At 39.8% G+C, this 12,392-nt stretch overlaps 1 protein-coding gene across 2 annotated transcripts in view; it reads left to right on the top strand.

The window, feature by feature from the left end:
• Positions 1-11,516, top strand: part of grm7 (glutamate metabotropic receptor 7) — a 208,757-nt gene extending 197,241 nt beyond the window's left edge. Inside the window, exons 9-11 of one of the 2 annotated variants that reach the window (XM_061727975.1) lie at positions 833-1,079; positions 3,288-3,310; positions 10,262-11,516. In XM_061727975.1, coding sequence (XP_061583959.1) covers positions 833-1,079; positions 3,288-3,292 — 252 coding nt within the window. In that variant the 3' untranslated portion in view covers positions 3,293-3,310; positions 10,262-11,516. The remainder of the gene's footprint in view (positions 1-832; positions 1,080-3,287; positions 3,311-10,261) is intronic. The other variant, XM_061727974.1, reaches the window with a different exon arrangement.
• The last annotated feature ends 876 nt before the right edge of the window (positions 11,517-12,392 follow it).

Below are 12,392 nucleotides of genomic sequence, written 5' to 3'. Positions count from 1 at the left end.
ACATTTGTTGAACATAAAAAACTGAACATTTTTTAATATCCCAGCATTTCTTAAATATTCCAGCAGACATTATACCAGCAAAGAACAATAACTTAAAATAAATAAATTAGCTAAATACATTTTTTGGCCATCTTTGAGCTTACGTTAGGCTTAACTTACTGAACATTGTAACATAGGCCTTAAAACAATAAAAATGCATTAAAGCGCTCAGGGTTATTTATCATTTCAAATGATAAATCAAACTTGTAGTGCTGAAAGACTTTGCAGATGTGCCCCTTCTAGATATTTGAGCAGAACATTCATTGCAAACAGCCATTCTTGTATTATTCTTTGCCACTCTAAAATACTTCCACACTGCTGACATGTTTGCACCGCACCACTTCACTCCACGCTCTTTGCTGTTTGATTTAGTCATCTAAACGCACCTGTAATAGATTGATTTATGTTGTTTTGGTTCCACCTGCTGGTGAATGTTAGGTACAATTCTTATGTGGTTAGTTTTTGGTTGGCCAACGATTTATGTTTGTGGTGCGCAACAGTTACGGAGCGGCCAGTCTATTTTCTTATATTACAACGCCGTTATTTATTGTTCGGTTTTTTCCCCACTTATTCCACCGAACACCGAAAGTGTTTTTTTGCCATTTTCGGCCGAACAATTTCGGTTAACGAACAATCGGTGCATCACTAGATGGTACAGAACATCCTTAGAGAAAGTAGTGGTTCTTTACGTTCTTTACATATGCAGTAAGTCTGGGATCTGATCTGGGTTAGTAGTATCTTGTTACTTGTAGTCAGGAAATAATTCCCCTTTGTCCACTCTTCTCCACCACAGCTGTATATCCAGACGACCACGCTGACCATCTCCATGAACCTGAGCGCCTCTGTTGCTCTGGCGTTGCTCTACATGCCCAAAGTCTACGTCATCATCTTTCACCCAGAGCTCAACGTGCAGAAGAGAAAACGCTCATTCAAAGCTGTCGTCACGGCAGCCACCATGTCATCCCGCCTCTCCCACAAGGCCAGCGACCGGCCCAACGGGGAGGCCAAGACAGAGCTGTGTGAGAACATGGAACCCAGCAGTAAGTACTGTTAGTTTCAGGTAGCTGCAGGACCACTTGATACGATGAAAAAGATTGTAAAGAATAAATGTATTGCATGTCATCATTCTACTCATCCAGCCATACTGACTGAACACTTATTGAAGACTGTGATTTCTTCTTTTTCTCAACATTTGTGGTTATTGCCATCAGTCTCTGTAAGGGCCATTATTAGCTTTGGGTACACTATGCAAGGTTGTGTTTAGGGCCCCTCCATTTTTTGTAAAACTCCAGTCTGATGGTGGGGTTAAAACCATTTTAAGATGATTCATGTTGATGGACTAAACTTTTACTCTTTGAGAAGAAAAAATTGCTAGATTTGTGAATCTGAAGTTAGCTAGTTAGCGCAAAACATAATACACACAAAACAAATAATTGAAACTTTATAAAATTTGCAGAAACAACAGGTTTCTGACTTTAAAATCTCAAAAGTTAGTCCCGCTCAATTTTGGGCTCCTAAGCCCCAATATACAGATTATACAGTCAGAGAAGTGTCAGTATCAGTATCAAGTTCTTGCATTATTTTTGAATTGTCAGTTTGTCAGATATGAGGAAACATCTTCAAACAAAGCTCAGTTTCACAGCACCAAACCGACAACTGGCGTTCATCTCAACAGAGGCTGCCGGTCTACAGGAAAACACCAGAACATATTGTGGGTTATACAATGGATAAGATGCTGCCTGTGTCTTTTTTATAAGTTCATCAATAAAATATCTGCCACGCTTATTCTGTAAAACACTGGTGGTGACTGCCTTCTGATGAGATTGGACCTAAAAAATGTAAAAGCTGCTTGTCTGGAGGACTTGGGTGCTGGGCTGCTGCATGAGGTAGCAACCAACAAGCTTCTAGTTTAGCAAAGCTTCACTCCTATCCACAGCCCATGAGTCATTCTAGGCCTCACTCCTGGACTCTTTGAGGCAGGAGCAGTACAATTGACAGCATGACAAGCTATCTTTTATCTTTTAATATAAGAATTTCTATCCTGTGATGGCTTTGCATTCAAAGCTCAGATGGACATTTTAACATGGAGGACAAAAGAGACTAACTCACTTTTGGAGCCAACTCCTAGTGGTCAAGGAACTGCACATTGCAGAACTTTTTGGATCGTGTTACTTAAATTCACCAGACTTAGCACACACCTGAATACTCCAGACCAGGGGTCGGCAACCCGCGGCTCTACAGCCGCACGCGGCTCTTTAACGCCACCCTAGTGGCTCCTGGAGCTTTTTCAAAAATGTTTCAACTTTTTTTCCCCTTTTTCTTCTTTTTTCTTCCTTTTTTTCTCTTTCTTTTCTCTTTTTTTTTCTCTTTTTTTCATTTTTTTCTTTGTTTTCTTGTTTTTTTTGCTTTTTTCTTCTTTTTTTCCTTTTTTCCCTTTTTTCTTCTTTCTTTGTCTTTATTTTCTCTTTTTTTCCTTTTTTTCTTTCTTTTCTTGTTTTTTTTTTCTTTTTTCTTCTTTCTTTCCTTTTTTCCACTTTTTTTTCTTCCCTTTTCCTTTCCTTTTTAATCTTTAATCTCCTTTTTTCTCGACATTTCCACTTTTTTCTCAACATTTGAACTTTTTTCTCGAGATTGTACTTCAACATTAATCTCAACATTTTGACATTTTTCTCTAAATTTTGACTTTTTTCTCCACATTTTGACTTTTTTTCGACATTTCTCCTTTCACCATTTGTCTTCATTCTAAGGCTGATACAAGACCTTTCATTTTTTACGGCTTCAGACATATTCGTTTTTTTTGTGTTTTTGGTCCAATATGGCTCTTTCAACATTTTGGGTTGCCGACCCCTGCTCCAGACCAACAAACTGCCAAAACTTTATTTCATGAAAGTCTGCACACTTGTTGACAATCAGTTTCTCTATGATAGTTGATTGGCCACAACTAGCTGCAGCTCCCCCTTTTAAATCTTCTGGAAGTAGAAGGAGGGTACTGGAAGTAGAAGGAGGGCTTGTTTCATCAGCAACAACCCCCCAAAAAGAATTCACTCATCTCTTGCCTCACTGGAAACCAGAACTGTGGTAAAAAATGTGAAAGAGAAAAAAGACACCTCAGCTTGCATGTTCACAGGAATAAAACATGTACAAATTGAAAAGACATGCCTGTGTGATCGCATTACCTCCCGGCAGGAGGATTCCCTTTGGGGCTCTCAAGAACAACTCACCAAATCGTGTTTTTTTCCCCTTGACAGGCTAATTTCATAATTTATCAGAGGTAAGAGCAAATTAATCTTCTTCTGCTGCTTCGCTGTCCTGACCTTGATCCATTTTCTTCTTGAGGCTTGAGGATAGGGAGGAGGAGCGGGAGGGGGGAGAAGTGAATGTGTAGGGAATGTTAAATATTCTTCCTGGGCTGTTTACCGCTAACTGACTCATAACTTTTACATGAGCAGAGCCTCGTCTGACTGCTGCAGCGCCAGATTTACTCTTATTCTCTGCTGCTGCTGACAGTTTTTACCTTCCTCAACATCACATTTTACTGTGCTGCAAATCCTCAGAAAGTCTACAAATGGAAAATCCTTCACTCAAGAGTTACATGGCAGGAAAAAAGTTTTCCTGCAGTGAAAAATATCAGAATCAGAATCATGTTTATTTGTTATTTTTGCTCAAATATACACTGTGTATTCATACAAAAGTTAGCACTACCTTTTTTGACCCCAGACATGTTGCTATAACATCACACATCATGAAATTCCTTAAGAAGACTTTTATTGGCTTAACTGGGTAACCAAGCAAGCCCCTTCCAGGACCCACTACAGTCTGCTCATCGTCGTGGGATTGCAGTTGAAGACACCACCCATCAAAGATGCCATCATACACCTACTTCAATGAACAGTCATCTTGACAAAGCAAGCAGCACTGTGAGGATCATGTTCTTTGATTTCTCCAGTGCATTTAACACCATCTAGCCCGCATTACTGCGTAAGAAGCTCCAGAAGACACAGGTGGATGCCTCCACAATCACCTGGATTACTGACCACCTGACAAGTGGACGACAGGTTGTGTGTCTGATCCAGTGGTCAGCAGCACAGGAGCACCACACTCTTACCATTACTCTTCACGCTGTACACCTCACACTTCCTGGACAAGTCAGAGTCCTGTCATCAGAAATACTTACATTACGCTGCAGTTGTGGTGTGTATCAGTAATGGACAGGAGACACGCGTACAGGTAACTGATGGGCGTTTGTAGTTAAGTAACAAAGAAATACCATTTGCAGAAGACATTTTCTCTATTTGCATTTATACATCTCCATGAATCCACCATTTATATAAATTTGGGTCTTGGAACTCAACACATTCTTTAGTCCTTTTGGTGAAAATGTCCATGTTTGGCATCCTCCCCTAGGTACACAAATGCAATCAATTGTTCTCAATAATCCATCTGGCAGTTTTAGGATTGCTTCACCAGTGTGTTCCATGAATGTTAATTCAATTAATCCAAAGGACACCTTGTTTATCTCACGTCCAAGTCAGACTCCCCGATGCACAAATTTAAATGTGATTTAAATGCTGCATATATCTGATGCGATGGCCAACTCCCCATTGATCTGAGGTTGTATTTATCCTAAGACCAAAGACTTATAAATGCATCTTTACTCTGTGTGTCTTGTTTTGGTATCTGTAAAGCCTGAAACCATGGAAACCTCATTACAAGTGCTCCCAGGTTCAGGGGGTTGAAAAGGCTGAGTCTACAACATTTCTTTAGCGTTTCTCTACCTGACAAGCTCTGATGGTGTCAGAAAGCTCCCTTATGCATGTTTCTTTAATATGCACAAAACAGACGTGTTATATTTTCAGATTTCACTTTATCTATCAAAGAAATAACCAGGCAATTAAAAGGATCTGCTATTGCTATTCATGAGTGCCAGAAGAAGTAGCTGACGCATAAATACCAACAACATTTTGATGTTATGTTTAGAACAAAAGTATAGTTGCATTTGACAGTTGGGTACAAGTAAAACCATAAAAAGTAAAACCAGAAGAGTAAATTAGTGCTAAAGAAGTTAGTGTTAGTAAGGTTAGGTGATTGTTAGCTGGTTCAATAGGCTGTTTTTAATGACACAAGCTCATTGTTAAAAGACATTAGCTAGTTGTTGGTGATATATAAGCTAGTTTTAGTGATGGACATGCTTGAATTGGTGGCCAACAATGTAATATTAGTTAAGCAGTTATTAACATTAAGCTGGTTTTTAGTGATGTTAGTTTGATAAAGTTTGTTGCCCCTTCGTGACTTTTGCTGGGTTTTTTTGTGATGTTTTCTCATTTTTAGTGCCATTGGTGGTTAATGGTATTAGCTTGCTGTTAGCAATGTTAGCTGATTATTAGTAACATTAGCTGTTTGTTTGTGATAATAGCGGCATTAGCTTAGTTACTGGTGACGTTAACTAGTTGCTAATGGGATCATTGTGTTATGATGGACAAGCTGAGAGAATTTTTAGCTCTTCCTAGCATTATTGCATGATTGTCAGGATGAGCAGTAGGAATAAAGTATATACTGTACATAAAAAGTGGATATTGTTTACATATTGATATTGAATTTTTTTACTGCCAGCATTTCTAATAATCTCTGTCCCAAAACCTCTGAGCAGGAACAACTTTAAAGACTAAAAATGATTTATGTGTGATAAACAAACTGCAATTAGCCTGTTAGTACTTCATTAAACAATAGGTGGAGCAGAATCCATCATATCTGGAGGACTTCAGAGGCTGAAATCAAAACTAAACTTGCTACCACCATACGCTGCTACTTTTTATTAGGGATATTATCTTAGTGTAATTTTGAATCAGGATCCAATCCAGGAAGGAACATTCTCTTGTTTACACCAAATTCATTATGATTTAAAATGATTGCAGTTACTTTTGGTACAAAAGCACCTTAAAAGTTCTGACTGTGAGAAATGTTTCTTTTTAACATTTGATATTAGCTTTTTTCCAACATCCAGAGCAGCAGTTTCATCCTTGTTCCGAAAGTACCTGTTGTTTCTGTTTTGTACACTGGCTGTTATTGTAGATGTGACAGAAACCCTGCTGGCTCACGCTTCGTTTCTCCACAAAGACTGATTACAGACTTTCTAAATGTGAGGCAGCATGAAGCTGCAGAAACAGAAGCTCCAGCGGCAGGGACGAGGCTCTGCCATCTTAAATAATGAAGGAAAATGCTGTGGAGCTGCCCACGGCGCGGCGATAATGAAGGCTCATCAGTCAGTCCAGTTAGTTACGGTGCAGCGGGGGGTGTTATCAGCTGTGCAGGGGCGGGGAGGCCGGAGCAGGCGGCAGCACCACTGGGACTCCCTGAAGAGCCACAGAGACATCTGTTGGCCCAGGCCCCTGCAGACGCACCATTCCTCCTCGTCTCTGGCTCAGTGTACTGGTTTTCAACCCTCATTCAATATTTAAAGACTTCTGCAATCCTATGAATTTATTAGATCCCCTCTTTTTAACCTAAATGTGAAAAATAAACAAAATGAATTTAATCGTTGTGGGTCTTAATACCAGTAAGCACAACCTCAGACGAACAGCAACATTTCTTTCTGTCCCATTATTTATTTAACAAAACTATACCCAAAAAGATAATGGAATAATATTGAAAATCCTAAGTACAATCTCCCTGCTTCCACAGAATTTAAGAGGCTGAGTTAAAGGTATTCTATGCAACAAATCCCTGATTTTGGAAAGCTAGCAAGATTTGAAAGAGGCACCTCTAAGCCCCGCCCATTCGGTCCGAATGAAACGGATTGGTCCAGGACCAGAGGCTTGGCAGGAAGGGAAAGAACCAATCAGATGCCTTCATTTTAAATTTGTGTTTGTGGGGGCGTGGCTTTGGACAGAGCGCTCGTGGGCGGGGGGCGCGGGGCTTAGAGGAGGCACCACTTTCAAATCTTGCTTGCATTGTGGAAATCTTTCAAGACAGTTGTCAATCTTGTCAGCCGGGGACGTCCCAGCAAATTAAACCATTCTATGTTCAGAGAAACACACACACACAAACAGTCTCACAAATCACACACAAAAACAGTTACTTAGAGAAGCTTGGCCTTACTGAGAACTGCATCACCCCAGATAGCAGACAAAGTTGATAATGGCTGAAATTGGACAGTGAGACTCAAGCTGAATCAACAGAGTCAGTTCAGGCCAAAAGTGGACCAAAGAAAACTGGAGATGTTGGCCACATCTGGGCCAAACTTTGTCGTCCGAGTCAGAGCGTATAGACCTCACTGGACATATCAAGGGTCCACGAGAAGCACAGTTAAAAGAAGAGTGAACAAGTGTGGTTTGTCTGGAGAAAACGTTTGTCTATGAAGTACACGGAAGCCCGCCTGGGATTCACCAAAATGCAACTGAACAAACCACAGGACTTCTGAAACAAATGTGGACAGATGAGACCAATGTTGAGCTGTTTGGCACAGCATTTCAACAGAAACTCCTTATACTGTCAAAGGGGTTGGAGTGATGATGGTTTTTGGTTGCACCTCAACCTGATTAAAAATGCTGTGGTAGGATCTTTAGAGAGCTGTGGATAAGTACATGTTCAAAAACCTCAACAAACTCAAGCAATGTGGTAAAGAAAAATTGACCAAATTTCCTCCACAATCATGTGAGAGACCGATAAACTTATACAGAAAACTACTACTTCAAGGTACTGCTGCTAAAGGAGAATCGACAAAGCTGCTGATTAAAAAATAAAACAGATAAAAATTACTCAAAGAGATTCTTTCTTCTTTTTTTGTTTTATGAAAGTCTGAGAGGAATAAGAATTAAACAGAATCGGTGGTGACCCTGTACAATTAAACGGGTATAGAAAATAGATGGCTGGATGGTTTAATAACCCTTTCCAGATAGATGTGAAACAGCAGTTGTTTTGCTAAGACCATTGCTGATGTGTTTCCCTCTTGGCATTGCGTTAAAGGAAGGGGTACTAATTCTGCATGTTTTCAATCAGGTGTCATAGCCTCATCCTCGCCCACCGCCTTCTCATCAATCCCCCTCTTTAAAAGAACCAATCTCTTCAGATGGCTTCATCTATCGCCCCCAACCCCGAACCATCCCCTCTCTCACAGCTGATTCCCCAACAACAAAGACTTCATCTTCAGCTCCTCTTCAAAGGCCAAATCTCTCTCTTCTCCTTTTCTAAGACCTCTCAGCCTTCCTCCAATAGCTGATTTCTTATACAACAAAGGCCTCAGTCTGTCTCTTAAAGCTGCCATCGCCTCTGCTGCTCTCAAAAAGAATCCTTACAAGCCTCCTTTCTCAGCACAACACATGTGAAATCCGTCCACATCTGGAACTCAACTTTGAAATTGTATTTTTCCTGAGGAATGAATGTGGAAGTTTGGATGGGTCTCATGAATGGCCACGGAATTGATGTGAAAAGTTTTGTTGAATTTGTAACGAAGAGTGACAGTTCGCTGCCAATGATGACTCATGAAGCATAACATCACAAAGATATATAATGATTAACACTAGTCCATATCTGACTGGGAACTGAGGAGCCAGTTCATGAGGTTTTGGGAGAGGAACATTGTCCTACTCTTGATATAGACATTGGACAGTCCTGACTTTTCTTTGTTATATTTTTCCATTTCATGATGCTCCATATATTTTCAGTTGGTAAAATACTAAATTAAATAAAATTTTATTTACATAGTGTCTATTACAATCTATATCTATATAGCGTCTCAACAGCATGTTTTAAGACCCAATTTCAAGAACAGTTGGTATATTGCGTAAATTGTAAATAAATAAATACCGGTAGATAAAACATAATTTAAAAATCTCATACCACATTTTAGTAGGGATGGGAATTGATAAGATTTTTTCGATTCCGATTCCATTTTCGATTCTGCTTAACGATTCGATTCTTTATCGATTCTCTTATCGATTCTCATTTGGAAAAAAGGAGAAGAAACAATTTTAGTATCAACTTTGTTTTAATAAAACAAAGTTGATACTAAAATTGTTTCCTTGTTTCAATTTCTTTGTTTCTCTGATGTTTTCTGTTCAAAGATATAAAACTTTTATATCTTTGAACAAAAAAATATAATGAGGTCTTAAGATGCCCCCAGCATTGGGCTCCTCGATGGTATCAGGGGGTCCCCACAAAATGATTTGTAATATACAGTAAAATATGTATTTAATATAAAATAATAATAATAAAATAAATATTCTTCTGTACAAATTAACTAAAAACAACAAATTATTTTGTAGCAATTGCACAAGAATGTCCAGTAACATGTTCAACACCACAAACTTAGTCACTGCTGGTAACATTCATCTATTCTGGCCTGATTCTCTTCCCTGCCTTGATGAAAGGAGCATCTAGCGGTAGATGCTCTTTAACTTCTCCATAGATGAGCTGACGAGCTGCAGCTGTGTCAGGAGCTCCGCTGTCCGCCGGAGCGCCCGGCCCGTCCGCGTGGCGCAGCTCTTCTAAAGCATGATTTATGGTGCCGCGTTAATTGACGCAGAGCCTACGGCGTAGGGTACGCAGCGACACGCACCGTTCGGCGTACCCTACGCCGTAGGCTCTGCGTCGATTTAACGCGGTGCGTTGATGTAACGCGGAACCATAAATCAGCCTTCCCACATGCAGGCTGACTCTGCGCTCCCAGCGCATCAGCCGGACGAGTCCTAACAGTTTCCCCCCTTTGTTGAAATGTCCACATTGCAAGAATTGTCGCCCTGTTGTCATCCTTTTTGGTAATATGTAACCAAACTTTCGAGCGTTTATGACGCTTTGTCCCTGTGTTTTCCTGCTGGGCGTGAATGCGCACGTTGCGCAACGTGTTTGGTGACGTCATTCGCGCCGACTGGAATCGATAAGGGAATCGTTTGCGAAAAAGGCAAACGATTCCAAGGAATTGAAACACTGGGAACCGGTTCTCAACAAGACCCAGTTCTCGATTCCCATCCCTACATTTTAGTCACACTAAGGTTTAGTTGAAAATTTTTTAGACCATAGATGCCACAGAGTCTGTCTTTGGAGTCATGAATCCATAAATATTAACTTTCGACACCACAGTTGGTAACTTTTGATTATGTATTTGCTGACTTTAGACTCCATAACTTTGGCCACCTCCATCATAACCTCTATTTTCATAAATGTTCAGCTGTTCAGCTGTGACATCACCGCTGAATGTTGTTTCTGAAGGCTGTGCCCTCCTCCACAGGTCCTGCAACAAAGACGAAATATGTGAGCTACAGCGACCCAGTAATGTGACCGTATCCTCCGTCAGAGCTGCAGACGAGTCTTCCCTCCTGCCCTGACTGCTGAGAACAGGAGAAAAGAGCCGAACGGACGGATGATCTTTGTTTTTCCTTCAATTTCTTGGTCTCATGTGTCACTGCCCTTCGGAGATGTTCATGTTCAGCAGCCCGCTGGGATGAAGGCTCGTTCAAAGATAAACCTGCTGGAGACTGAAAATCTTGTTTTGATGGTGAGGTATCGCTGACGGCAGCGAGGACTAAATCGGCCCATGCACTCGCTTCCTCTCGAGGACTTCCACACTGCACGTTTTCAACGCTCCTGTTGACCTGTGAGCGGTCATTCAGGCCCGCTCTTTCCTTTGTGTCTGATGTCAATGATGGATCTGGTTTTTGTTTGGGACATTTGAGATTTGGATCGGCCATGCTGACACTGCCAGCGGAAATGTTGTCTCTTAAATGTCTAAAGGAGTAACAGAATAAAAGTATAAACATAGACATTGTTAAAGCCTCTGAAAAATCCTTCTTAGGCTCCATCCCCCACACATTTCAGCTTCATAGCTGGTGCTGCATGTTAGTGTTTGCGAGATAATGCTCGTGGTCTGACTGTGGGAACTACACTTTCCATAATGCCTTGAGGGGTGTACAAACGTAATGCTGTTCTGTTGTGTCTGTTTACATTTTTTGTGGCTTTTTTCATGTTCAAAGCTTTTTGTCTGCATTGTTGAACCCTCAACCACTGGATCACTACAGTGATGGGCCTCATTTGTGGTACGTTCAAAAGTTAGTACCTCCTCTGCATGTGAGCTGAAATCTGACTGTGTCTGTGATTAAGAAATATGGCTTTAACTGGGGCTTTAATTGTCCAGGATTATTAACATGGTCATGCGACTGCAGGTCTGCACTGAGAAGAGGAATCTCGAGAGAGTCTATTCGTCTTTTCTTGTGAGATTCATCTCAGAGGATAAACCTACGTTATCCTTGAGCTTGAGGTGAAACAAAGTAGTCAGATTGCTTGAAAATGAAAAAAAATTAAACTTTTGTTCACATTGTCAAGCCTGGATGACTACAAATATTAACTTGCGGACATTCACTGGCTTGGATTGTCTTTGAACACTATTTTACATGTGTATGTAATTTAGTTTTTTACTTTGTTTTAATTTCTTTGAATTTCTTTTAAAAATAATTGTTCCTGTTAATTATATTTTTTGTTCATGAAAAACAACATTTTTTTAACTTTATTTTATTTTACATATTGTAGTAATGTTTTTATTTTATGAAGCATTTCATTAAAAAATGAAAATAAAAATATCAATTAAATATTTAATTTCATTGTAATTTATTTTATCTTTCATGTTTAATTTGTATTTAATTCTAAGCAGCTCAGATCTATCAGAAAATATGTATTAATTGTTTTTATATGAAGAAAAGAGTTGTTTTTTTATTCCTGAAAATCACAAACATTTCTTTATTAATAGTTTATTAAATTCATGAATTATTTAATTCTCAGATGAGCCGAATCTCTACAGTGCAGACCCAACATCCTTTTCTGGAAATTGTGAAGTTGTTTTCTAAAATTTTAGAGCTTTCAACCATTCAGGCTCATTACTTGGTGTTTCTACATTTCTTGAATCTAGAAACATTGAGTCGCCTGATCAACTGGAAATCCATCAGCTGGCCATAAAAATGATGCCTAACAGACAAAAAAAAAAAGATAAAAAAAGATCTGGCAGTTGTGTCTTTAAAGTTTGTGGTTACGTGATGGAAGCATTCAGTCTTTGTTGATTTGACTGTTGATTCTCCATGATGACTTCTCCAGGACTCTGTGTCTGATGATGATGATGATGATGATGATGATGATGATGATGATGATGATGATAAAATGTACCTGCAAGAGGAGCCCTCTTTGGTCTGGGTTTCTGTGGCAGGAGCCCTCTCTGGTCTGGGAGTCTCTTCACTTCAGGGGATGTCATGGACTGCTGCTGTCCAAGTCGTCAGTGCATGCCCTATTATGTTTGATGTTGAAACTGAAAAATGAAGAAAAAATTATGCAGTGATTTCACTCGTCTATACTGTTTTTCTTTCTGTTGATTCCTC

This window comes from Cololabis saira, chromosome 8 (genome assembly GCF_033807715.1).
Source record: "Cololabis saira isolate AMF1-May2022 chromosome 8, fColSai1.1, whole genome shotgun sequence".
NCBI lineage: Eukaryota > Metazoa > Chordata > Actinopteri > Beloniformes > Belonidae > Cololabis > Cololabis saira.
This window is presented reverse-complemented; position numbering and strand designations above follow the sequence as displayed.